Genomic DNA, 25415 nt, shown 5'->3' with positions numbered 1-25415 from the left:
CTAATATGACGATATTTGTTTGGCTGTCAATAGAACAATAATACAAGGTCTCCAAATGGCAATGAATTGGTAACAGCCGGTAATGCACGCCAATCTAAATTTAGAAAAGAAATGTTTACTTTTGTCACAGCAAATTGCTGGCTATTATTATGGAAGCCTTCTAAAAGAAACGACTTTGTAGCTGGATTTAGAAAACGTCTATTGATTTTGCTATATTTGTCTGGTCGTCAGCTGTTACTTGTGATGATCTAGGTCAAGGCGGCAAGAAGTGATCATTAACTCTAAATATAGGCCACAACTCAAGGGGACACAATTGGTCGTTGGTCGAAAGCACCTGTAATATCTTGGCACCCCTTTCACCTTGCTTCCTGGGGCCATGGACGAAGTAAGGGACATCTGTAGAACTTGCTGAACGTAGTCGACATCATTGTACTTCAGAGCCTGACAGCAAGAGAAAGTGATTTGTAGTTTGGGACCGAGACACCCTTGAAGATATTTTGGAGACATTCGCTTATAAAGGGAAGAAAACAATTTTTGGTAAGTTATGCAGATTATTATGTGCCTATTATGTTTAAAATGTTTAAAATGAGTTTGCAACAGCGATGAAAATAAGTAAATTAGAAATTTAAATGCGAGATTGCATGTTTAGAATTGGTGGCTTGTGCTTGTACTACTTTGTTCATGAAAGTATGGCAATTGCTCTTCTTCGTAATGCGCATGAAGTAGATAGTTGTTAAGAATGTTAACCTTGTTAGTCAACAACTGAATGTTTTAAAAAAGATTTGCTCCTTTGCAAATGATACATTGTTGACCAACTATCAGAACATATCCGATTATTCGTTGACGTCAAAAGTTATGCATAAAGCTACCTAAGAGTAGTCTCAGAAGATGATAAATACATTTTCTGTTGTTTGTAGTAGTTTGCAGCCACATGTAAACTTATGTTGACCAGGTGGCTTTGAAGAATTATCGTGATAGGATTGTATGTAAATGCGAATACTCTACTTGTATTTGCATTCGTGTTCTTAGCTGACTTTACATAACTGCAACTGCATTGAGATGTTGTTGAAGAAACTGATGATACATAAAGCATAATTATACCGTATGCCAAATGAGATTGAACGTTGTACGCTAATATAATCTCATCATGAACTTGCTTTAAAACTAGTATCACGAAACAGGCTATATGACTCGGGAAAATATCTTTAGAAAATCTTCAAAGACAAGAATTGGAATTCCCAGAGGAAATCTACAATAAAATGCAAGTTTCCGAGAGAGAGAGAGAGAGAGAGAATTAACATGGAAAGATACTTCTCGCAAACTTTGCAGAAAGTATGATCTTGTTAAGAAACCAATATTAACTCCTTTAAAGTAGAATTCTTCTTTTTTCTTCTTTCACTCTATCCATATTCATTCATATTTACATTTTAATTCATATTATTTGTCTGAGTGTACAAATTGTTTAAACTTTACGCGATACATTTGTAAACTCATAGTTAGAAGGATTTTCTCATCACTTTCAGAATTGATGCAATGTATACGCTAGCATTTGCATTCTTTTTTAGTGTCTTCATAGTGCAGACAGTAAAACACACCTCCAGCCTTTTGGACTGAAAAGATTTGGGTTGGAATTCTCCCTCTGCTATAAGAGGAACAATCATGCAAGCGTTTCGATCTCATATAGATGAAGTTTTATCTCCAGGGATAAACTCTGTTACTCGTACAAAGGACAAACTAGCCAGCGAACATAGCAAATAATAAACATAATAGAGTGTGTGAATAGAGTGTGTGAAGTCCTGTGAAGAGGTTAAAATAACGGGCTTACTTGATGCGTTATCCTTATTAAATAAAATCTGATCCAAAATTTCGTATAACCAAAGTTGTTTTTTTTTTTTAACTTTTTATGTTAAAAAAAAACTGGATGTACTAGATCGAGGTATTCTCGATCTAGTACATCTCAGTCAGATTACGATGTTACTTTCGCTTCGATACCCTTCATAAACGATCCTTTCATCCTTTTTTTATCTCTATCCGAGAAAAGCCGGCACATAAAAGGACAGTTTCTAAGACCAACCGGCTTTCGACACCTTCCTTTCAGAACAGTGCTTCAATAGCGCAGTCGCAAATACGACTGGACATTCTCTCTTCAGACAGAAAGACCGGGATTAGAGTTCCGTACACGAGAAAACTTTATAAGCAACTTTCAACCTGAAGATGTTTGTGGTATGTTTCAACCATATTTCTCATCACTATCTGATACTCTGTCAACAAGAAACTATCCATCTTTGAAAAATGTTACATAAGACTTGTTTCTCAGCCGGTAGTACATGATCCCTGGAGTATGAGGAAGAGAGGTGTGGGAACTGCAATTACTTTTTTATTAACGAAATTGCACTTCTACTTATTGTTTTTCCTATGACCCAAATTAGGATTTTGGTTACAATACTTGAATTATACGGCAATACGCATAAATCAATACATTTTTTTCTAATATATCTGTACAGTATAAGTAACGATTCTCACATTGAACCAAACTAAAAAATAAATCTCTGGTATCCAGAAAATATTTAATCTGTTCGCTTCTCAATTAGAATACACACACACACACACACACACACACACACACACACACACACACACACACACACACACACACACTAAAGAGCTCGGTATTGCTTTTAATTATCTTCTCATAAGGGGATAATTAAAAGCAATAACGGCCCTTTTAAAATTATATAAGCATTTTTGAACACTAAAGAGGTTGATTATTAAAACGTACTGATATTTTTCAGTGGTGTTATACAGCCAATGTGAAGAGGTTAAAACCTATGTATACAATGGCCGAGGGGGAGTGGAACTAGTACAGGGGTTATTACCGCATGGTGATAGATGCAACTGCGTACTGCAAACTGATCACTGCTGATATGAATCTAACCTCATCTAATTCAATTTCTCGTATCCTTTTTTTTTTACATTAAAAAAAATCGATCGGGTACACGAGTAGTTTGCTGGTCGATCAGATTTTTTGAAGACTGTGCGTTAAGTAACACTCTTCGAAAGTTTTTTCCAGACCATTTTCCAGATATTATTCCGAATGGTTGCTAAGCAATTTGACCCTTTCTTTTGTGTGCGTGTGAAAAAGATAATTTTTAGGTTTATTATTAGGATGTCAATATTATTAACACAATTTGTTATTTTCATATTTTGTATTTTATCCATTTTATTTATATTATTCAATCAATTTTTTTATAATATCCAAAAATATTATTTCCAATCAAAATTAGAGTAAAATTTTATTAGTCGGATGATCGGAGATAAAGGGATTACATTATTAGTTTTATGTAATAGTGAGGGTTGTAATAATTAGATCTGCCAAAAACGTTCCGCTTTGAACACTTTAATACAAGCTTTACTATCAATAATAAGAATAATGTTTAGTTCAAAATTTATTTCATTTATAATAAGAACTATGAGAAAAGAAAGAAAGTAATTAAAATTTAAATATATAGATAATTAAGTGATAAAAGTGTTATTAACATTACAGAAAATATGTCATTACTTTAAAAAATAAACTTAATTTAAAGAACAGAAAGAATCCGATTTCATTTGTACAGTTTTTATCTTTTTATCTTTACAAACATTCTGAAGCATGATCATGTGCAAGTGTTGTTTATATATCCAAATTCTCTAACAGGTTCCTCTTAGTATGAGAATTCTGCATATACTGTACAGCCCCCCCCCCTTCACATTTCGAGGATACAGCAGTAAAACGGCTCCTCAGGCTGGCCGCTTTAATACATGAAATCTCAGTGCTTTCGATATGTAGGAAGCGCGTTTGTAAGTGCTTCACTCTGACTTTTTAGTATTTGTTCGCACGCACGCACGCACACACACACACACACACACACACACACACACACACACACACACACACACATACACACACACACACACACACACACACACACAGGACACTGACATGCTATATGTTTCACAGCTTCTCGTACGTGGGATTGATACAAAACATTCAAGAGTTAATTAAGATATTAACTCCTGATATTATGCAGTACAAATCCATATGTTCAATTTAATGTCTTTTCATTTTTGCAGAGGCGTACTGTTAATATCATAAACGTAAGACATTAATAATTGCATTAAACTGTGTAATAATAGAAAAATATTTTTCTCATGGAAATAAACGGACTTTTTATTTCCATAAAAATTTCGTTAAACATAAACTTCATTTATGTTTAACGAATTTTGCAAAAATATTTATGTAGAAAGTCCGTTCTTTCCCAAGGAAGTAAATATGTTCTTCGTATAAACGACAAATTGATATAAATGGAGTTTTGTATTAACGAAATTCTGTTGACTATTCGTTATATTTACATCTATAATAAACTTAAAGAGAACGAAAAAACTTACGGTTGTCGGTAGCTGTTGTAAATTTTATAATAATATTAAAAAGTGATGCATTAAGAAAAACCTTATTCGCCAGTTGAACTTCAATGGAAAGAAAAGGGTAAAATGTCCGCATACCACTATTATATATAAATCATGTTGTTGTTTTTTTTTTCATTCTTCAGTGAGCATATAATATTTTGATGAAATTGGTGACGATTTTAATTGTCAGTAAAGTAAAATTTAAGTAAAGTAAAATAAAGTGAAGTAATATTCTAACAGATAAGAAAAGCGAACTCACTGCTATAATAAATCCATCTGTGAAAGTACATGTGGGGGGAAAAGGCGTACGCTTAAAATGTAATGATCAGTAAAAATGCACTGGGAGATAGTTGCTGCACGCACTGTTTTATGGACCTTTAACACTAAACTCAACCATAACAGCCGAACATTGTGTAGAGACGCATTGCTAAATAGCATCCGTCTCTATATTTGCTGGAATTAATATTCAATAATATCGATTTATTAATAAAATATATACATACCGGACCTCATTTCGCTGACAGACCATTAATACCATTGATACAACCAGCGTATTGGCTTGTATTAATTGTGTTATTGACTCAAGTAGTCATTCCGATTCATTGAAAGTCTGTTTTGTAATGTCTGAGGAACAAGATGTTACATTAATCGTTGTGTATAGTTGATAAGGAGGCAATCGGAACACAGGAATTAGTACTTATATCATTTTAAAGGCAGACGAACATGAAAATGCAAGTATTCCCCGGACATCCTTCAGATAATAGAAATAACAAATCAGTAATTCCACGTGCTTCATTTAGCCAAGAATTATAAAAAAAAGAATTGCTGAACAGTGAAATACCCGAAGAGGTCAAACCAAAAAGTGAATATATTGGAGAATGGAAACAACGCTTACATACTTAGTCCTATTGCTGTAATAATAAAAAATAAATAAATAAATAATTCAGCTAACTTCTTTTTATTCCCGTGTATACAGGGAATAGGCGAGGCCGTTTTTAGCCCTATCTAACTTTTGGAGACTGAGTGGGGCAGTTCAATCTCCACTGGTACCCAATCAGAGATAGCTGGCCCAAGACTATCACTAATTAAGCGGCACACAGTGAAGAGTGACGGCTCAACAAGTGCCGCCATCTCGTGTTCCCTGACCCTAACACAATATATTTAATGTCTGAAATAATGTGGGTTCTACGGTCGATTTTCTGGAGTTTACGGGACGATAAACCCGAATTTCCAGAGAAAAAACCCGCTTGCCCGTGCCAGAGATCGACTAACTCGGGAACCGGTCGAAAAAAGACTTAGAAAAATTTCCTCTAGACGTTGACTAGACTCGAAATCGAGTCTTCCTTCGTGCGACCAAACGCCGTGATTGCTGTAATTTCTGTTAAAAACAATACTCCAGTAATAAGGTGCTTTTAAAAGAAGCAAGAAAGGTATAAAACCAGGTATTGTTGTACAATTAAACACAACACAGATAAAGATCTTTCTCATGGAGTGAACTGTTTAAATTCACTCTCAATCTCAAACCGCTTTGATTAGACCTCATATATATATATAATATAAAAATCATTCACGTTCCTTCTATTACTCTTTTCTATTCTTCCTATTTATGCCTACTTTTTTTTAGCATTTTCTATGCATTTGTATTTTTTCGTCTATCTGTCTATTTTCTTTTTTCCTCTTACAGCTATCTACGTCTCTGTCTGCACTATATTTAATGTAGTAAAGCAGACAACGAAGGACTTCGTAAAGTGTTACTGCTCGTTATGAAGCAAGGAGTTTTTGAACCTTAGACGAATCTTTGAGAAAAGTCTAAAGGAAACTGCGAGGCTTCAATCACTTATGGTTTCTTCAGATAGTTCGTCGTCGACTGCCTGTCGCCAACGCTGCATTACTTAAGTGCCAGCGACATCGCATGAACGCCGCTTAAATCACAATACCGCACGAGCTAAGCGATGTCATCTGTACCTATGACAACCACACAATGTTAAGAACAGGCAGAACTCGCAGCACTTCGGAAATTTTGCAAAAGATACCTTGGAGGGAAGAGAAAGGAGATAAAACAAAAGAGAGAGACGCGGGATGGAGGAGAAATGGGTGACGGAAAGTACATTACGGAAATAAGAAACGAGAGTTGATTTAAAGATGAGATGTATTGATTTGTAAGATGCTGCCGATTAAATTGGCCTTTTAATTCTCTATTTGTGTACCTTTCAATGCCTTTAGGTATCCGAAATGACGATCAGGATGTTGCTAGGATGCTTTTAAGGTCGATCGCAATCGATTTTGTAAAACTTTATTTAATCTCTGTAATAAATGTTAGGTATATTGCAAGTTCGTTACAACTCGAAAACAGAATGCTTTCATGTCCAAACTTAGCGAAGCCTAGTAGCGCATTATTCTCTTCTACGTTGATCAAGCTTAACTTTTTCTTTCTTTCTTCTTTTCTACTTGTGCACAGTTAGATAATCGTAACCATGAAAAAAAAATTAAAAGTATACATCCTGACCATTCATGAGATCAAGGAATAGAAACGATACTACATAAACTATACCATTTTCAATTTATTTACTATTATAATTCTGTTAAATGAAACATAAGCTTATAAGAGTGACTTTTTTTTTTGTTTTACAGCTCGTGAAGGTCTTCCGTAAACTACCATGTGCTCTAGAAATCCTTGAAGATAACCAACATATGTGCCTCTTCATTGTTCAACCATTTCCCAACTACAAAAGACAGAGTTTGCCTTATTCTTGTTGTCTGTGGTCTTACTCTAGGTGGCGCTGTATTCTCGAAAGATCGTTTTTGTTTAGTTTGATTGTTGTGGTGCACAACTCGATTTTTTTCTTGACCAATGCCTGCAAGGAAGGGTCTACTCGCTCCACAAAACACATTTTTGGACACCATTGCTACCAGATTCGATGGCACCCGTAAGTAGATATTCTTCTCTCTCTCTCTCTCTCTCTCTCTCTTTTTTTCTCTCTCTTTCTCTCTCTCTTTCTCTTTCTCTTTCTCTCTCTCTCTCTCTCTCTCTCTCTCTCTCTCTCTCTCTCTCTCTCTCTCTCTCTTGCTTGTATGTGTTTGTATTTCTTTCTCCTTTAATATCTGATAATTCTGACTTCGGTTATTCTGAATTAAACTTATCACAGAACTTTTTATTTATTTATCGATATTTATATATTTGAGATACGCTGGATATCAATTTTACGTCCAAAATTGTTCAGATGTCTCAACACGAACATGCTGAACTTTCGAATAACAACAACAATCTTCTTATAGCTTAATACGCTGATGCATGCTGGGAAAGCGTGCACTGAATCGAATAGTCTATCCCGCTTCCTGTTATCAAGACTAATGCAAGGCACTTTCATTGTTCGACGAACGCGCCGCTATTCTTTTAATGCAACCGACTCAGGAGGTCGAAAGAGAGAGAGCGCCAATTGACTGGGAACAATAAATGCGCTCTCTTGAATTCCTCCAATTAAACGGACATTTATAATTTTCTGTAGAATGGATCGCGTCGTAATATGCATTTAATTTCAATTAATTATATAAGACATTAATATTTAATCTTAGCTGAATGTTGAAAACAATGGTTGATAAGAAGTTCCGGCTTTCATTTGAAAAATGACTCAATAATCAACGCAATATTAAAATTCTCTTAAATATCTCATGTTATTTATTAAAATACCTTTATTACCTTAAAATAATAGAAAAATATTGCCCTTATTGTAATTATTATTAAAAATACTTAATACACCGTTTTTATACAGATGCTAATCATCTATAATTTTTATTACGAAATCACATTTCATCTCCACTACTACGCTCCCTAGCAGAAAAATTCTTTCGGAAGACATCTACGCATCCAAATCAACTAATACAACAAGCCGGAAACTATGACGGTAATGATCACTGGAAATATTGTAACCACTTCTGCCCACTCAGGGCGAGCTAAAATAGCTCACAAATCTCTCCCATCACTGCTCCCGAAACAGGAATATAAAAAGCGTCAGGCTTCAACCTCTGCGCCATATCTGTTCTGAGTTCTGCATTTCATTTAATTAATTATATATCATTCATTAGTTTGATATGAAGTATTCTTTCTAGACTTTAGTCAATATTCTGTTGCTATTTGCAAAATCTTCGTGTTGTAACGTCAACTCCACACCACAGATATTACCAAATGAAATTCTAATGAAAAAAAAAAAAATGTTGAGAAATGTGTGTGACATTTATCACAAATTTTCAGGTCTACTGATGACAGTTCGTTCATCCTAATACATATTTTGTTATCCTAATATTTCTATTTAGACAAATGGTCGGTTGTTTAGATTATTACGACAAAGAATTCCCATTTCGGGTTACGTATACAGCCACATTTCAAAATTTTCGAAACGCGCTATCGTGAAAAAAGAGGGAACATCCACACATTACCAGAAGGTCCTTTAAACTAAAGGTGGATTGCTATCTCAACGAAAGTAGTTTTATTTCGAAAATCGGATCGTTGAACTTGTGAAATTGGCATTATTGCATTAGCTACGTTAATAATAAACAAACACAAATACCCAAACATTACTACAACACAAATTGATTGTCGTAAGGATCCCAAAGTGCATTACAAGTAGCACTTCAGAGTTTGCCGGTTGGAGCTGTTTCGTTGACCCATTTTTTGTTGCGAGGTCTACATTCAATGGAATGGATATGCCATTTCACCAAGATCATAAATCAAACACGTCTTCTCTTTTAACGCCTTCAACTCCATACATAATCGTCTTGTAAATATCTGTCGATGCAATTGGTTATCGATGTCGTTACGTGCTTTAATCTGAATTAATTCCAACTACTGTCCATTTCAGGATTTTTGATGCTATCCTCTGGTCATTGACTCAGACGAAATTAAAACTTTTCAAAAAGGTTCAGATTGATTAGATTCAATTTTGAGACACTGGAAAGTGCTTCGAGTGAAGTAGATTGGTTTTACGACCGAAGTAATTGATGCTATGAAACCAATATCTTAATTCTTTTAAATGCATGTGTTCTCCTGGCAGTTTGCATGCACAGAGTTTCATTCTGAAGCTACTGGAACTACATTGAACTCCATTCTGGAAATATTGGAGCCGGAACAACTGGAACTAATTTCAAAAGAGTTTTCTACTGCACTACAAGTAAGTTTAGTTGTTGCAATGAGGTAACAAACAGTTTCCTCCTCCAAAGCAGACAAACTGGACAGAGAAGGACATAGTAAATAGATATAATATATTGATATCTTTGTCCTAGTTGTTTTGGTCGTAAATAAAACCATTACCATGCCATCATCGAATTGAACTGATAAGTCTGAAGACATTAATTGGCTAAGTTTGGAACCACAGGCAGCAATTCCTCAATTAGAAATTTCCCATAAGCATACTGAATGTTTTGGGGTTCCACTCACATCATTCGTATAAATCATTACACACCTATTGTGATATTGGACACTTTCCGTCCTTTTTAAGAAGGTTTAACAAAAACAAATCCATTAATATAATAATATTTCTTGTGATATGTGTAGATATAATTTTAACGATGAAAGTTTGGCTATGGTGAAAAAAAAAAACAAAAAGACATTATCGGTGGTATGACCTCAGTTGAATCTAAGTTGATTCTCTTAGGAAATCTTTAACTAACTAAAACTTTACTGAAACTCACTGATGTTGGTAAAACAGGCGCAAATGCATGCATTTTCTTTAGATTCCGCAACTTGCACTTCTGTTTCGACCTCTGAACTCGCTGACAAGACGTAAAATGTTCATTTACGAACACGATGAAAGGCTGTCCATCTAAACAATGTTTACAGATCGGGCGGCACCATTATATCTATCTTGGTGGGCGGTCTCAAAGATGATGAGTTCGCAATACTAAACGGTATTTAGAGAAGTGAAGCTAACTTTAATTAAAACAGCCTACAATTGTTTCACATTAGCGTTAGGATTTAAGACTAGTAATTTAGAAAACTCATCTGACCCTCAGTTAGATATCCTAAATATAGGGGTTCTGCTTAAGTTTTTTGAACTTTTCTAAAAATGAATTTTAATTATTACAAGAACATTTTCATGTTTATGTACGACTTCCTTTTTCCTTTATTTTTTTCCCCCATAGACAGCAATTTTGTCCTGGGTAATGCGCAAGTTCCTACGCTGTATCCTATTGTTTATTGTTCCGATGGGTTTTGTGAATTGACAGGCTTCACCAGGGCTCAAATAATGCAAAAGGGATGTGCCTGCATTTTCCTATACGGTTCGGAAACCACAGAAGAGCATAAACAAGAGATAGAAATGTCGCTACAGAACAAAACGGAACTAAAGCTTGAAGTGATGTTCTATAAGAAGAACGGTAAGTGCCATTTTAATGATTCATGATGCATACACGCTGTAATGTACATAAATTGAATCTCCAGTAAAGTGCTAGCGTTATTTGCTTGTCATTGTTTTAGAGTCGATTGCTTTTGGCACTTCCATTCACTTACATCTCCAAAAATATGTGCATTACGTAAATATCCATAAAATGTAAACTTTTTTTTTCTCGAAACGGAAATAGATTATAGAAGTTCTAAAAATCTCCACAGCCTATATTCAAATCTCTGTCCCTGCCAGATCTTTGCCATCAGATATTTTACCTCTAGTGGCAACTGATTACATATTAGTTAACCAAATTATATTATATTAGTACTATAATGCAATAAGTGTATTATATTATTACTACTACTACAACAAATAATAATAATAATAATAATCTCTGCTTCAATCTCACAGCTTTGTGTGTAATTTATGTATTCTCTTTTGATCAGTTTACAGTTGCGGGATGAAAAACGTGTGCTACAATTCGGGAGAGAAATAAAAAATCTTCCACCAGCCAGAATGAATCCGCCTAACTCATCTTCAATCGGAAACCCTTAATAAAGGTTCATCTTTATTAAGGGTTTGCTGTTCATCCTTGTCATCCTAGACAGAAGTCAGTCACCAGTTTTTACAAATAACGAGAGAGAGAGAGAGAGAGAGAGAGAGAGAGAGTTTCCAATCATTGTCGGTTTCGATGATGCCTATCAAATGCGAAGACCTGGGTTCGAACCTTGTCTAGGATGAGAAAGGTTTCACAGTATTTCAGATGAGGGTGAGATGGCGGGTTTAATATGGGATTGCAATTTTTTTTTTTTTCAGGAAACAGCGTTTTCATCCCGAAAAACAGGGAAATCAGCCATAGTTTGTTAATAACATGATATAACACGTTGTTAACAAACAAATTCAATTCATAAATAATATAAAGAAATTTTAAAATATTCATAAATTAAATACTTTGAGATACTATCTGTCATGAACATTGGCTACGATAGAGGTAAATCAATCTTCCCACACCGTTATATAATATGTATACACAGCTTATATTTATTCTTTTACATAACTATAGCATTTATTCACCCCCAGAAAAGTACAACGATACTCTTCACAAGAAGACGAGCATTCCCCAAAGGAGACATCACCCTGTTCAACTCTAAAATTCCCTGGAAAACTGAAGCAAAAAACTTAGGAATACTTCTCGATAAGCGATTATGCTTCAACAGCCACATCAAGAGCACATGCACCAAAGCTTCAAAAGTTATCGCCCAGCTGTACCCCTTGATCAACAGACACAGCAAACTAAGCTCAACAAATAAAATACTACTGTACAAGACAGTGATCCGTCCCGCAGTCATATACGCCTCACCAGCCTGGAGCCATACCTCCAAGACAAACATCCTCAAGCTACAAAGACTACAGAACGAATGCCTGCGAATGATTCTGGACGCCCCGTGGTTCGTCAGGAACGTCCAGATCGACCGGGACATAAATATCCCCTACATATCTCCACTACTATGCTTCCTAGCAGAGAAATTCTTCATGAAGACATCTACGCATCCAAACCAACTAATACAGCAAGCCGGAAACTATGACGGTAATGACCACTGGAAACATAAAAGACCGAAAGCCATCCTAACACCCAACGACGAATAACCACTTCTGCCCACTCAGGGCGAGTTAAAATAGCTCACAAATCTCTCCCATCACTGCTCCCGAAACAGACAACAGGGAATATGAAAAGCGTCAAGCTTCACCCTCTGCGCCATATATGTCCTGCGTCCTGTAGCATTTATTCTATATCAGAAGCGCTCTCATTCTCTGTAAACATTTCCAAGACAAATGTTTACAGAAGAATGACTAATATAGTTAGAATGAATTTTCTGCTACTCATTTATTCAATTACTAGCAGAGATACAAAACGATCTACGATCAAATTAAATCAGAGTTTACGTTGTAACACTACTTCGTTAAGTGTAGAATAATTCACGGAATCAACACCGAAACTCAAACCAAGAAGAAAAAGAAAACTGAGAAAAAAAGAAAACAATACGCGCGACTTATACTCCTCTTTCCTTCATAAACTGCGTGCCATTCAGGGAATGATTTCTTTCATTTGTTTTTTAAAAATAAAATTTTAATTTAAAAATTATTTTGTTTGTTAAGTAATGTTAGTTCCTGAAAATTTTTCCACCGACTAACGTATTGGAATCCATTCACATAGCAGCATTAAGAGGATTGAGAGATGTAGCAGTTTGACTTCAGTATTCAATGCTGTCATCGAACCTGTTTTGCAGATGATCGTAATGAAAGCATGGGAGACGTATTAATACATGTTCCAATACCTCCCAAACTTTTGAGGAATCGTTTATTGGACGATTGGTGCAGAACGAGGAAGGACATTATCATAAAGAAGAAGGAATTCTTGGATAGGTTTTTTAAGGTCCGTGGAAAGTTTTTTCACTTGGTTACAAAGTAAATTACTTGGCAAGAAATTATGTTTTTCTTCAATCCTTTATTCAAGTGTAGGCATACAAAGTTTGCTAAAGAAGTATCTTCGCAACTGGGCCACTTGTACATGGAGGCTTTAAAACGTTCAGTAACTATATCTGATCCAGAGTATTTTATCTTTTCTGGGTGTGGCTCCCACTGACGACGTTTACTAATGTTTGTCTTTGAGCTTTCTTGCTTCCTGAGGATTAGAGCGGTTCTGCTCAGTGGTGAATTATTGCTTGCATATCACTGAGTGCAGCTACCGCTGAGTTTCCAGTCCTGGTTCTAGAGTGATAAGTGTAGGGTCACTCAGATTTAAAGTGATCTTGTAGGTTACTCAGAGTTGTTGAAGAGATACTCCCGAACTTTAACAGTACCTCAATAAAGGTCGAAACCGGTCCAAGTAGTGGACCTTCCCATAACGCTTAGCATTATACACATCCGAAAGGGTGTGTGCATTTGCTTTATGAGATACAAAGGCAATTAATGTGAAGTCATTAGCCTCTATATATTAGTGACCTAATCGCGAAAATATTTCACGCCAAATTTCGTTTGCTTACACTTGGATAAAGGATTAAACCATAATATAATTTCTTGTTAAGTTACATTTTCTCAATGTCTATTTTTGATTATACATTTCGCTGCAACGACGTTAATGGAATTAAACAGATACTTGGGTCTTCGTTTTGTGTCTGGGGACTTCGTTTTAAAGTGAGTACGCTGAATCTGTTAAGGCAACAAAGCGAATGCGCTAATCTGTTGTGTGGTTTGTTTTCAATAGGGCTTGTCTGTCTTGCAGAAAAAAAATTCCTCGCTAGAAATTTAAAATTTCTTCTACATATCCCCTGTTTTGCAGATGATTTGAAGATGAGGTATTTTTAAATAAAAAGCACGCATCCGTATCCTGACTTCGCAGTGAAGATTACGCATGCATCTAATGGAAGAAATGGAATGCTTCCCCCTGAATAAGCACTGGCTACGTTTGTTTTGCGAAGTAATTACGAGGTTCAGTAAATCGTATAAAATGTTGATCATTTTACAATACTATTAGTACGTGTTTTCAGTTTGTTTTTTTATGTTAAATTTCTCCAAAGAAAAAGATTAGTAATCTATGGTATACATAGTACTGTAGAGATACTAAGTATACCATAGAACGAAGGATAGAACTTTTCAAATAATTTCAAGTCTGTTGGAAGGGAGCACTTTTCATTCGGTATACGAAAATCCCTTTCCGACTAAAATTTGTCTCTTTAGTAATTTATTGTTATGACTCTTGCAGAAACTGAAGTTAACACGTAGCTTCCCTGCATGACACCTTGTTTATACAGTGAAGCAATCAGTTTTGAAGGCTACAGATTATTAGTTCCCAAATCGTGTAAATGTGAAGTGGTTCATTAGATTTATTCATGAAGTACACACACACACACACACACGTTTAGCGTGCTGAAAAATAAAAATTCACCCGAATTTTAATACACATATTAAATGAAAACAAAAGGTGACTCAAGTAATGCTTCTGCCATGACTGCAGATCAATCACGAAATAATCTTCCAACATTTCTGTCGATGGTGTGTACATTGTTCATAGTTTAGGGATACGACGTGAATTAGGGGTAGTGCATAACAACTCTTTTCTGATTGCCATGACATTTATCTAACCCACTCTTTCTGTGATGAGTCCATTAGGGAAAACAAGAATGTTAGGAACAAGACAGTTTTCTTATCTGGACTCTTTCAGACTTCTTTATTTGTTGCTTGGACAAAAAAAATGCGGTGATGATACCCCAGAATGACGAATGGCTTGTCTGACGATGTCGGCCCTTCAGCTATTCTGTGACAAGACTAACGCACCCTTATATCAAGTAGCGTATAGAACTACTGTTTATTGTTCTAATTGATGTCCTTGAAACATAGTGCGTATACATCCTACACTCTGTTTGATGGAGTATGATCGATGGGCCACGTCAACCGCTCTCTCTCTCTCTCTCTCTCTCTCTCTCTCTCCGACCTCTCTTCAACACCGTAACGCACGGAAAGAGAGAGAGAGAGAGAGAGAGAGAGAGAGAGAGAGAGAGAGAGAGAGAGAGAGAGATGGTTCTTCCAGAGATTATTTGGTAAAGTTCATCTCCAGATGACTTTACCAAATTAACATTTTTCCTTTTCAGAATATCAAAAGAACTCTTCATTGAAAAAGTTCTTGCCCAATGTACTCTGTTTATTACAGCTGTATTTCGATTATGTTTTAGGAAGCCCGTTTTGGTGTCTGTTGGATATTGTTCCGATCAAGAATGAAAAGCACGAAGTGGTTCTCTTCCTGGCATCCCACAAAGACATCACTAAAACCAAAATGGCCGAACTGGAAGTGAGCGACTTTATCGAGAGTGGTGAGTTAGGTTAGAGTAATCTTCTGTTATATAATATTGTATATTGATCCTTTGAGATACAATCGAACAGAAATGTTTTTGTGTATGAAAATCAATTTGAAAGATTACTAACTAGCATCGTTAGATTTATAGCGCTTAGCTCATGACATTTTACCAATGTTTACACTATCTTTAAAATAAAGACCTTTTTCTAAATTTTTGTTTTCCTGGCCATACGGTCATGAAATTAGATCTTATGAGAATGATTACAAAATATTTGTTAAACTTCTGCAGAGTTCCCGCGCCTATCCATGAACATGGCGCATAAAAGCATCTTTGTTAACTAACTCATCGATAACCGGATGTTGCAATGTTTTCATGAGATTCATCGCACGGATCCCTTCCTTAAACGTATACAACTGCATATCCAGAGATTAGCATTTGCCCATCCTTTAGTCTATTGTAAAATCATTTATCCAATCACATGGACTCTCCGGATGAATCCGTGTAATCTCATCAAAGATAGATCTGTGTTTTCACTGTTTCAGTAAGTTTGTCGATCATTATTTAAGGACGTGTATGATCTCTAAATAATAAAGAATATTTTCTAAAGATCTGTATATTGCATTTATGGAGGATAGTTTTCTTTCTTGTTGCGACAATACCAAGAGAAATCTTGAACGAAAATAGTGGTTTTAGTTGAACACGGGAAGGTTTTTATAGATTCTACCAGAAAGCTGCTCGCCTACAATTGGCCATGGATAACTGAATCTCACAGATACTATAAACATATGTGATTTACTTTTATTAGGGGATACAGAAGTAAATTACATACATATCAAGAACGAAATAGGCGACAAACGATAACATTTTCGGAAGAGCCTTGACATAACAACTTAGAACAACTAATGCAGAAATCGCTTATCTCCTTTGTTTTAAGGCTTCTCATAGTTTCTCGATTCTTCAACTCCTTTGCTTTCTTGAACTTCCCTATATAGTTTTTCTTGTAGCTTCTGATGCTCAATGACTTTATGTTCAGTAAATATTAAGGGATAAAAGTACGAGGGATATTTGTTTCACTTTTTTATTTGCTTATATTGATGAATGTATGACTCGCATAATACAAAGGTTGAGAGAAATTGTAATTCCGTCAGACGGAGATATAAAGAATAAAGAATATATAGCGAATTATTAAAGAATTAAAGAAATATTTAACCTTCAACCTATAATTATATGAAAGCAAAAGAATCTAAAATATTAAATAAAAATAAGGGATAAATGACATTTGTTTTGTAATGATAACTCAACTCCATTGGTGACAGGCAGCATGCATACACACAGTCTAAGAAAAATATGGAATGCTTTGGTTATTCTGAAATGCTGTTATCTTCGTGATTTAGGAGGATTACCACTTTGACATATTTCGATTCATATGTCATCATAAAATTCGTTATATATACACTATAATTTATTATTCAAAAAGAAAAGAAAATTTTACTACTTCCATCCAGAGTTTATTATAAGAAGATAAACTTTTATTTTTATGTATAAAATGATGAACGTTTGGAACTTCGTTTTTTATATATAAATAACAAACCGGTACATCATCCCCTGCTGACAATTAAATCATGGATTTCATGACACGTCATAGTAATATATTTTATCGGTAGTCGCCGTAGGGTTGGTGATAAAAAAAAAACTATATACCTGGTATCCGAGACAGTCTCCGAATCCAAATCTTCACTTTCTTATGTATAGAATGCGACTTTTATTCCTTATTCTATCCAAATTGTTTTGTTAGTGTATTAAACAAGTGTAAATAGAAACAATAATATAGAAAAAAGTACCATATTGCGATTTTTGATTAACAGGAAAAAATGTAAAAACTTCAGCTTTTTGTTGATGTTTTTTACTGTTATTTCTAAGAAAAGAATCAACTGTGAGCTGTCAGACAGAAATCCGCAATTAAAATAAGTAATACATTACAAATATGTGACCTACTCAGAAGAGTTCGTGCCTTTTTTTAAGTAGTACAATACCAAGAGAAATCTTGAACGAAAACGTGAATTTTCATAATGTCTACATAACTTTTTAAACTTAGAAAACATTATCTGTTTACTTGGTATTAAACAACAATCGATACCTATTATCCATTCGTTTATTAATCATATTCCGTCTATGCATACGTCTATGCATATCATATACAAGTGACTTTATGTAATAAGAAAGAGATTTACATGTCTGTAGCCAGACTTTAAATAACCGAGTGATGTCTGACGCTTTTAACTAGCCAATTTCTAATCACCAAAATATCTGCAGGAAACGAGAACTTTGTTTCTAGAGACACCTTTATTCATCAAGGGGGCGACTTAATTATCCTTCGAACCAAAATAATTCGCTTCTTAATTAGCCATCCTTTTCTATTTTCATCCATCACTCTGATGTATGTAATTAGCTTGTAAGATTCCTTCCCACCACCTCCCACCCTTTCTGTGTGTGTGTGTGTGTGTGTGTGTGTGTGTGTGTGTGTGTGTGTGTGTGTGTGTGTGTGTGTGTGTGTGTGTGTGTGTGTGTGTGTGTGTGTGTGTGTGTGTGTGTGTGTGTGTGTGTGTGTGTGTGTGTTTCACGAATAGCTACATATTAGGATTGGCTCCAAATCGGTAGTTAAACGGCAGTGATCTGAACTCCGCTAAAAGCCTCAGATCACTTTATTATTGTCCTCTGATCTCCTGAAAATCCCACGCCCATTTGACTGCAGAAACACATGCAAAAGATATATAGCATTGGTTGTCAAGGTTACAGTGACGTCACAGAAAGAGAGTGACAGAGAATCACTATTGATTTTTCTGAAGTTTACCTTAAATAAAAGAAGGCGACACGTGCATATATATATATACAGAAAGTTAACTAATAAGGCAGTTTGATTAAATAATGAAACATATAATAAAAATATCAAATAACAAACATTAAAAACAAATATATTACAGTTAAAATTAAAAAGTAATTAACTTTAATATAATTTAATCAAATACCAGACGAGATCCAGCATTATCCGAGACAAATTAAACACAATCAATATATTTTCAACCTCACCTCCTCATTTGACGTATATTAATATTTCTTAATTTCATTTTATTACAATATTTCAATGGAATAATATTATCATAATAATTTCTTATTAGTCTAAAATATCTTAAAAACTGAGATTTGCATATTTTTTTTAAAGCATATTTTTTTTTAAATCACTTAGAAACAAGCATTTATGGAGTAGGGACGTTGTAGAGAAGTTTTATACTAATGCATTGATTTTTCTGTTGGATAAATAGCTACATCAGTTTACTGTTGATGGAGCAAGCAAACAGTTCTAAAAAATATGCAAATTGTTGTTTTTAATGTACTTTGATCATCTCTCTCTCTCTCTCTCTCTCTCTCTCTCTCTCTCTCGCTAACACCCACCCACACACTTTATCAACAACAGGAAGGAGGTCTTCAATTTAATTTAGCCTGTTTGTTATTGACTTTTGTTTTTGTAGTATAATTAAAACTGACAAAAACTGTCATTCTCAGAATGACAAATAATTGCTACTAACATTGGTTAAAAAACGAGACTTTAGTTTAAAAGCATAACTGATAGGCCACGTACTAAAATCATCTCTCCAACTCTTTCCTAACAACAGAAAGTAAATCTTGATTCCAGTTATTTTTTATTTCTTTCCTTAACTGCGGTAGCTAAGCACACTAAGTGAATGCCTTCATTTTCACGCAATCGTCACCTCATGGCCTTGCAGCGACTCCTGAACATGACGTATAATTACATGTGTACATTGATTATCCAATCACATTTCCTTACTGATTTAATCAGGGAATCAACTCTCTACTTGATAATTACCGATAGGAATTCTTCAATTTTCTATTCCGTGTCTTTTATTGTGAAGTTAGGGAATTCGCTCACTTGGAAAGTCAACGGACACCTTCCCTTAGGTAATGAAATAACAAAATTCCATCGAAGAACTCATTAAACTGAGTTGAAGAAAAATTTAACTGCCACTCCAACACTCGAGGCATTTAATATCACGCATTCTGTAGAAAACATCATCTTACGGTAGAAGGGGAGAAAATTTGTATCCTTTTACGTAAAGCATTTATTTGGTATTAAGCGGAGTGCAAATTAAACGTAGTTTAAAACGAGCTAAAATAAATTATCCATTGTTCTGTAATGTTCCTGAAAATATCTGAACTGTCCTTCATTTAAATGAGCTGAAAATATAATCTCGTGTATTTTCTAGATGCTAATGGAAATTTAGATCCAGAAGGATGTTTACCAAACAATTTATACCAAAGACGTAGAAGTCGTGCAGTTTTGTATCAGCTATCTGGTCATTATGGTCAAGATAAAATGAAGTCAAAGTTAAAACTGAATAATGTATGTATACTTCTTTTATCATTATACTTCATTTAACTTTATTATAAATCTATATTAATATTATCAATGAAATACGGTAATTAATATTAATGTTCCCTGTGTATGCTAACTAATCCGGACCAGAAAACAAAGGTTTCGATATCTTCTAACAGAGCCCGGATGTCTTTTCAGCAAACCAGATAACAAAAGTTTTGGAATATTTATTTGAACAAAAAAGCGGGTGATTGTCAGTTATTATTAGGTAATTAATTATCAACGCTATATTATTGTAAATATTAATCTTTGCTAATATGTTATATTTCTTTAATGCTAATGTTATTTAAAGAGTAGGATTTTTTTTATAAACAGCATCGGAATGACTTTCAATCTTAAAGAAAGTGCATGCGCACTGCAACTATTTCGTGGGAGATCTACTCACTGCTTTACTAAAGGTCTGAAGGTGTTTGAAAAAGTTCCATGTTTAGTCTCCAGAGCAGGGTTTACGAATTGTGAATGATTTAGCTCAAATGTAAATAATTCATAACTAATCAAGAAATCTGCAGGTTCTATATTTCATTATAACAAAATAATTAATAAATAAAACATTATCAAATATTTAAATGCCTTCGTTAATTATGGGCTATCCTGTAACATAGACTGGAATCACATTAAAATATATCTTCACACACACATATATATATATATATATAACATAACAATAAAAAATATATACAGTATATGTTATTACAATAACAATATATATATATATTGTTATTAGGATTGACTCGGGATGTATACATTTATAAAATTAATATTTAACTGACTAGAACCCGAGAAAGTATAACCCAAAAACTTTAATAAATCACGACTAGTTTCATCGGTGTCCCGACTTCTTCAGATGAGTAAGAAATGACACAAAACTTATAAAACTAAAAAGATAAAAAAACATGGACTTTCCAGCTTAATAAAAAGAAGAAGAATAGTAACAGTCATATTTGAATAGGTGACCGCGTGCTATTGTTAGCATGAGTTGAATGTGTGTGACACCTAATTTTAGAGCGCCAGTATCGTTTAAATAATCAACCTCAGAACATTAAATTCACATCAGAACTAGAGATTAACGGCTTTCTCCCCTTCTTGGATCTAAAGATCAGTAGATTACCTGCCTCTCTTAAATTTTCAATTTTTCGAAAAACCACCCACACTGATAGATATTTGCATGCCTCTTCTCATCACTTCCCTCCTCAAAAACTTGGCATCATCCCCACCCTTTCCCATCGTGCAAGGCGTCTTACTTCCACAGAAGAAGTCCTTCAGACAGAACTTAACTTCCTGAAAAACAGCTTCTTAAATAATGGATATTCATCTCGTAACATCACTTAACGTTTGAGACCACGCCAACAAAAGAGATATGGTGAGGTATTGAGTCCTTTTTAGGACTTCCAGGGTAGCGGTTGGCAATGCTGTAGCCAATGAAGTTTTAACTGAGGTTCGGCTATTGCCGCTACCCAGCCATGACTAGAACGTTTAGCTCAATAATACCCCATCCACATAGATTCATGACCTGGATAAAGAGTCAAGGACTCAGTCCATCGCCCAGTTCTTTTAAGAACTTTAAGAACCACGCCAACAACCTCGACAAGAAGATGAATCCAACCCTATCACTCACATCCAGTTACCATTTATTAGCTCTCTTACCCCAAAACTATCTAGGATTATGAAGAAATTCAACACTAAGACCGACTAGACAACTCTGCCAAAACTTCGTTCTTTTCTGAGTCGACCAAAAACAAAACACAACCAACTGCATTTTCCTGGTGTTTATAAAGTTATGTGCGACTGTGGTCGACCTTATTTTGGACAGACTGATAAATCTATTTCACTTCGTCTTCAGGAACATAGACGTGACATCTCCTACAGTAGAACACGATCGAGCACCCTTTCCAGTCATGTTCTTTTCTCCGTCAACTCTAACCTCGAAGAATGTGAACACCAAGTTGATTGGGACCGCACAACCAATTTATATATATGCAAGGGTGAATTTGAAAGACGAATTATAGAATCCAAAGAAATAGTTCTGGATTCTTCACACATGAACAACAATCTGAGCTACAGTTTGCCCGATTCCCATAGCGCACTAATCCAGTACTGGCGCTCTAAAATTAGCTGTCACACACATTTAACTCATGCTAACAATAGCACGCGGTCACCTATTCAAATGTGACTGTTACTATTCTTCTTTTTATTAAGCTGGAAAGTCCATGTTTTATACCTTGTTAGTTTTATAAGTTTGTGTTATTTCTTAATCACCTGAAGAAGTTATACCTATATATATATTTTTTTTAATTTTATAAATAAATAAATATATATATATATATATATATATATATATATATATATATATATATATATATATATATATATATATATATATATATATATATATATATATATATATATATATATATATATATATGTATTATTTTTTTAAATAGATTTAATGACTTAAAAACCGAAATTACTTATAAAGATTTAATAAGATTAATACAACTAGTTTCGGCTTATAATAGCCTTCATCAGGTATTCTTAAAGGAAGAGAATAGTAATAAACATTGAAGTAACTAAAAACTTGAAAATACAGGTAAAATATCGCCACACATAATTGATACATAAAAAACGTGTATTTTTTCAAACGAAAAAAAAATACAACGTTTTTTATGTATCAATTTCTGTGGCGATATTTTACCTGTATTTTCAAGTTTTTAGTTACTTCAATGTTTATTACTATTCTCTTCCTTTAAGAATACTTGATGAAGGCTATTATAAGCTGAAACTAGTTGTATTAATCTTATTAAATCTTTATAAGTAATCTCGGTTTTTAAGTCATTAAATCTATTTTTAAAAATGTATCACAACAACCGAGTTGAAGCATATAATTATACATATATACATATATATATTAATTTTATAAATAAATAAATAAATATATATATATATATATATTTTTTATTATTATTTATTTAGGGTTACCTAGTAATTTTATAAGCTTGGTTATTTATTTAACTCCTAATCCCAAGTATGCAAACAATTAAGTTTGCGCCTGAAACATAGTTCAAGTCTAAAGATGGTACAACATCAGGGCAACTCATTGTAAAGGTGGTAAAACTCTGATCACTATTCTTAGTATTTTCCCATAATGTAAAGCACATCTAATTAAAATATGTATACTGCAATACGTATTGCAGTATGCATCTTTGTGGGTGGAGTCACTACCCAGACCGGTTTCAACCTTTTTTTTTTGAGGTCTCCTCAGTGAGTAGCTAGACCCTAAATACCAACGGTCCTTATAAGAACTAGCTTAAAGGGGAAAAGCAAGAATGCTTTTCATCTTCCCCGTTATCTGTAGAGGACAGTGTAGGGATAAGGTGTTATTGAGCTATTAAAGCTCTGATCATGCCATGGCAGGAGGGTAACAGCAACAACCGAGCCTCAGTTAGAACTTCATTAGCTACAGCATTGCCATCCACTACCTTCCAAGAATATTCATACCAAGGGGCCTTATAGTCCTTATAAGGACTGGCTTAAAGGGGCGAAGCAAGAATGCTTTTCATCTTCCCCGTTATCTGTAGAGGACAGTGTAGGGATAAGGTGTTATTGAGCTATTAAAGCTCTGATCATGGCAGGAGGGTAACAGCAATAGCCGAGCCTCAGTCAGAACTTCATTGGCTACAGTATTGCCATCCATTACCCTCCAAGGGTATTGGATTGAATGAATCCTCCATACCAAGGGGTTAGTAATACAGAGCCTTATCAACTTTACTATAGAAGTTGCTGAAAGGTGTTTTTATTTTTAATAAGAATATCTGGAGAAGATAGAGATATAATAAATTTTTTAACTTGGAAATACTGTATATTAGAGTTACCAAGTAATTTTATAAGCTTAGTTATTTGACTCCTAATTCCAAGTATGCAAACAATTAAGTTTGCGCCTGAAACATAGTTCAAGTCTAAAGATGGTACAACACCAGGACAACTCATTGTAATATGGTATTGTACCATCTTTAGATTGAAAGCTAAGTTTGATTTGATTTTTACTACTTCTAACAAGTAAGCAAAACAAGTAAAAGCATCTTGTAGCAACTTGTATAGGTAAAGTTGATAAGGCTCTGTATTACTAAAAACCTTGGTATTTCAGGGTCTAGCTATTCACTAAGGAGACCTCAACAAAGGTTGAAACCGGTCTGAGTAGTCACTCCCCCACCCATAATGTATAACAGTATACATCTTCTAGTGAGATGTGTTTTACATTATGGGAAATACTAAGAATAGTGATCAGAGCTTTAGCCACCTTTACAACGAGTTGTCCTGGTGTTGCACTACCTTTCAGACTTGAACTGCGTTCAGGCGCAAACTTAACACTGGTTTGCTTACTTGGGAGAAGGAGTAAAAACCAAGTTATAAAATTACTTGGTATCCTTAATATATATTATCCTCAAGGTAAAAAATTTTCACACACACATATATATATATATATGTGTGTGTGTGTGTGTGTGTGTTATATATATATATATATATATATATATATATATAAAATTACTTGATATCCTTAATATATATTATCCCCAATGTAAAAACTTTTCACACATACAGTATGTATATATATATCCCCAAGGTAAAAAGTTTTCATATATATATTGTGATTTTAATTTTAATTTTATTAATTAATCTTGCATTTATTTAATATTTAATATGCCTTTTTATTAATTTCAATGATATTGTAAACATCTAATATACATTTTATTAATACAATTATTTAATTTAATGTTATAATAATTAATTCAGTTTTATAATGAATCTTAAGTTAATTGATTTATACGTTTACTTTATATTTCTAATTAATTACTATCTGACTTGAATTAAAATTATTTTGTCATTAATAAATAAAATAAGTGGTGCTTAAGAGTTAGAGGTGTATAAATGGGAGGATATCTCCGATAGTTTTCTAAGGAATGCGTAGAATGGACCGGGACTTCTTACCAATGTCTAATCCTTCTCACCTTCTTGAGGTGAGAAGGATTAGACAGTTAGACAAGGATTAGAAGGTGCACCCTGTTAGGTATCTACCTGGATACTGAACGAATGTAGAATACTGAATGATGGTAGAACATGACTTAATTTCATGCTCGCTGGGGTGCCACCCGATTAAACAAGGCTCCCACTGTTTTAGTCAGGGAACCAGGGTGAATAGCGCAAAGTCAGCTACTAGAACAAATCCCAACTCAAGATCAGCAGCTTTTAAGATTGGCATTATGAACATATGAAGCATCAGTGGAAAAGAAATCGAAC

The 25415-nt window shown here is 34.4% G+C and overlaps 1 protein-coding gene across 1 annotated transcript in view; it reads left to right on the top strand.

Moving 5' to 3' along the window:
- Window positions 1-7294: 7294 nt before the first annotated feature.
- LOC150109366 (voltage-gated delayed rectifier potassium channel KCNH8-like) overlaps window positions 7295-25415 on the top strand; it is a 49977-nt gene continuing 31856 nt past the window's right edge. Inside the window, exons 1-4 of the mRNA XM_090402194.1 lie at window positions 7295-7370; window positions 10579-10812; window positions 15551-15697; window positions 19954-20090. Coding sequence (XP_090258320.1) covers window positions 7295-7370; window positions 10579-10812; window positions 15551-15697; window positions 19954-20090 — 594 coding nt within the window. The remainder of the gene's footprint in view (window positions 7371-10578; window positions 10813-15550; window positions 15698-19953; window positions 20091-25415) is intronic.

Source organism: Typopeltis vanoorti, chromosome 2, assembly GCF_054136105.1.
Source record: "Typopeltis vanoorti isolate ZY-2024b chromosome 2, IOZ_Tvanoo_1.0, whole genome shotgun sequence".
NCBI lineage: Eukaryota > Metazoa > Arthropoda > Arachnida > Uropygi > Thelyphonidae > Typopeltis > Typopeltis vanoorti.
Note: the sequence above shows the minus strand (reverse complement) of the source record. Positions and strands in the feature narration are given on the sequence as shown.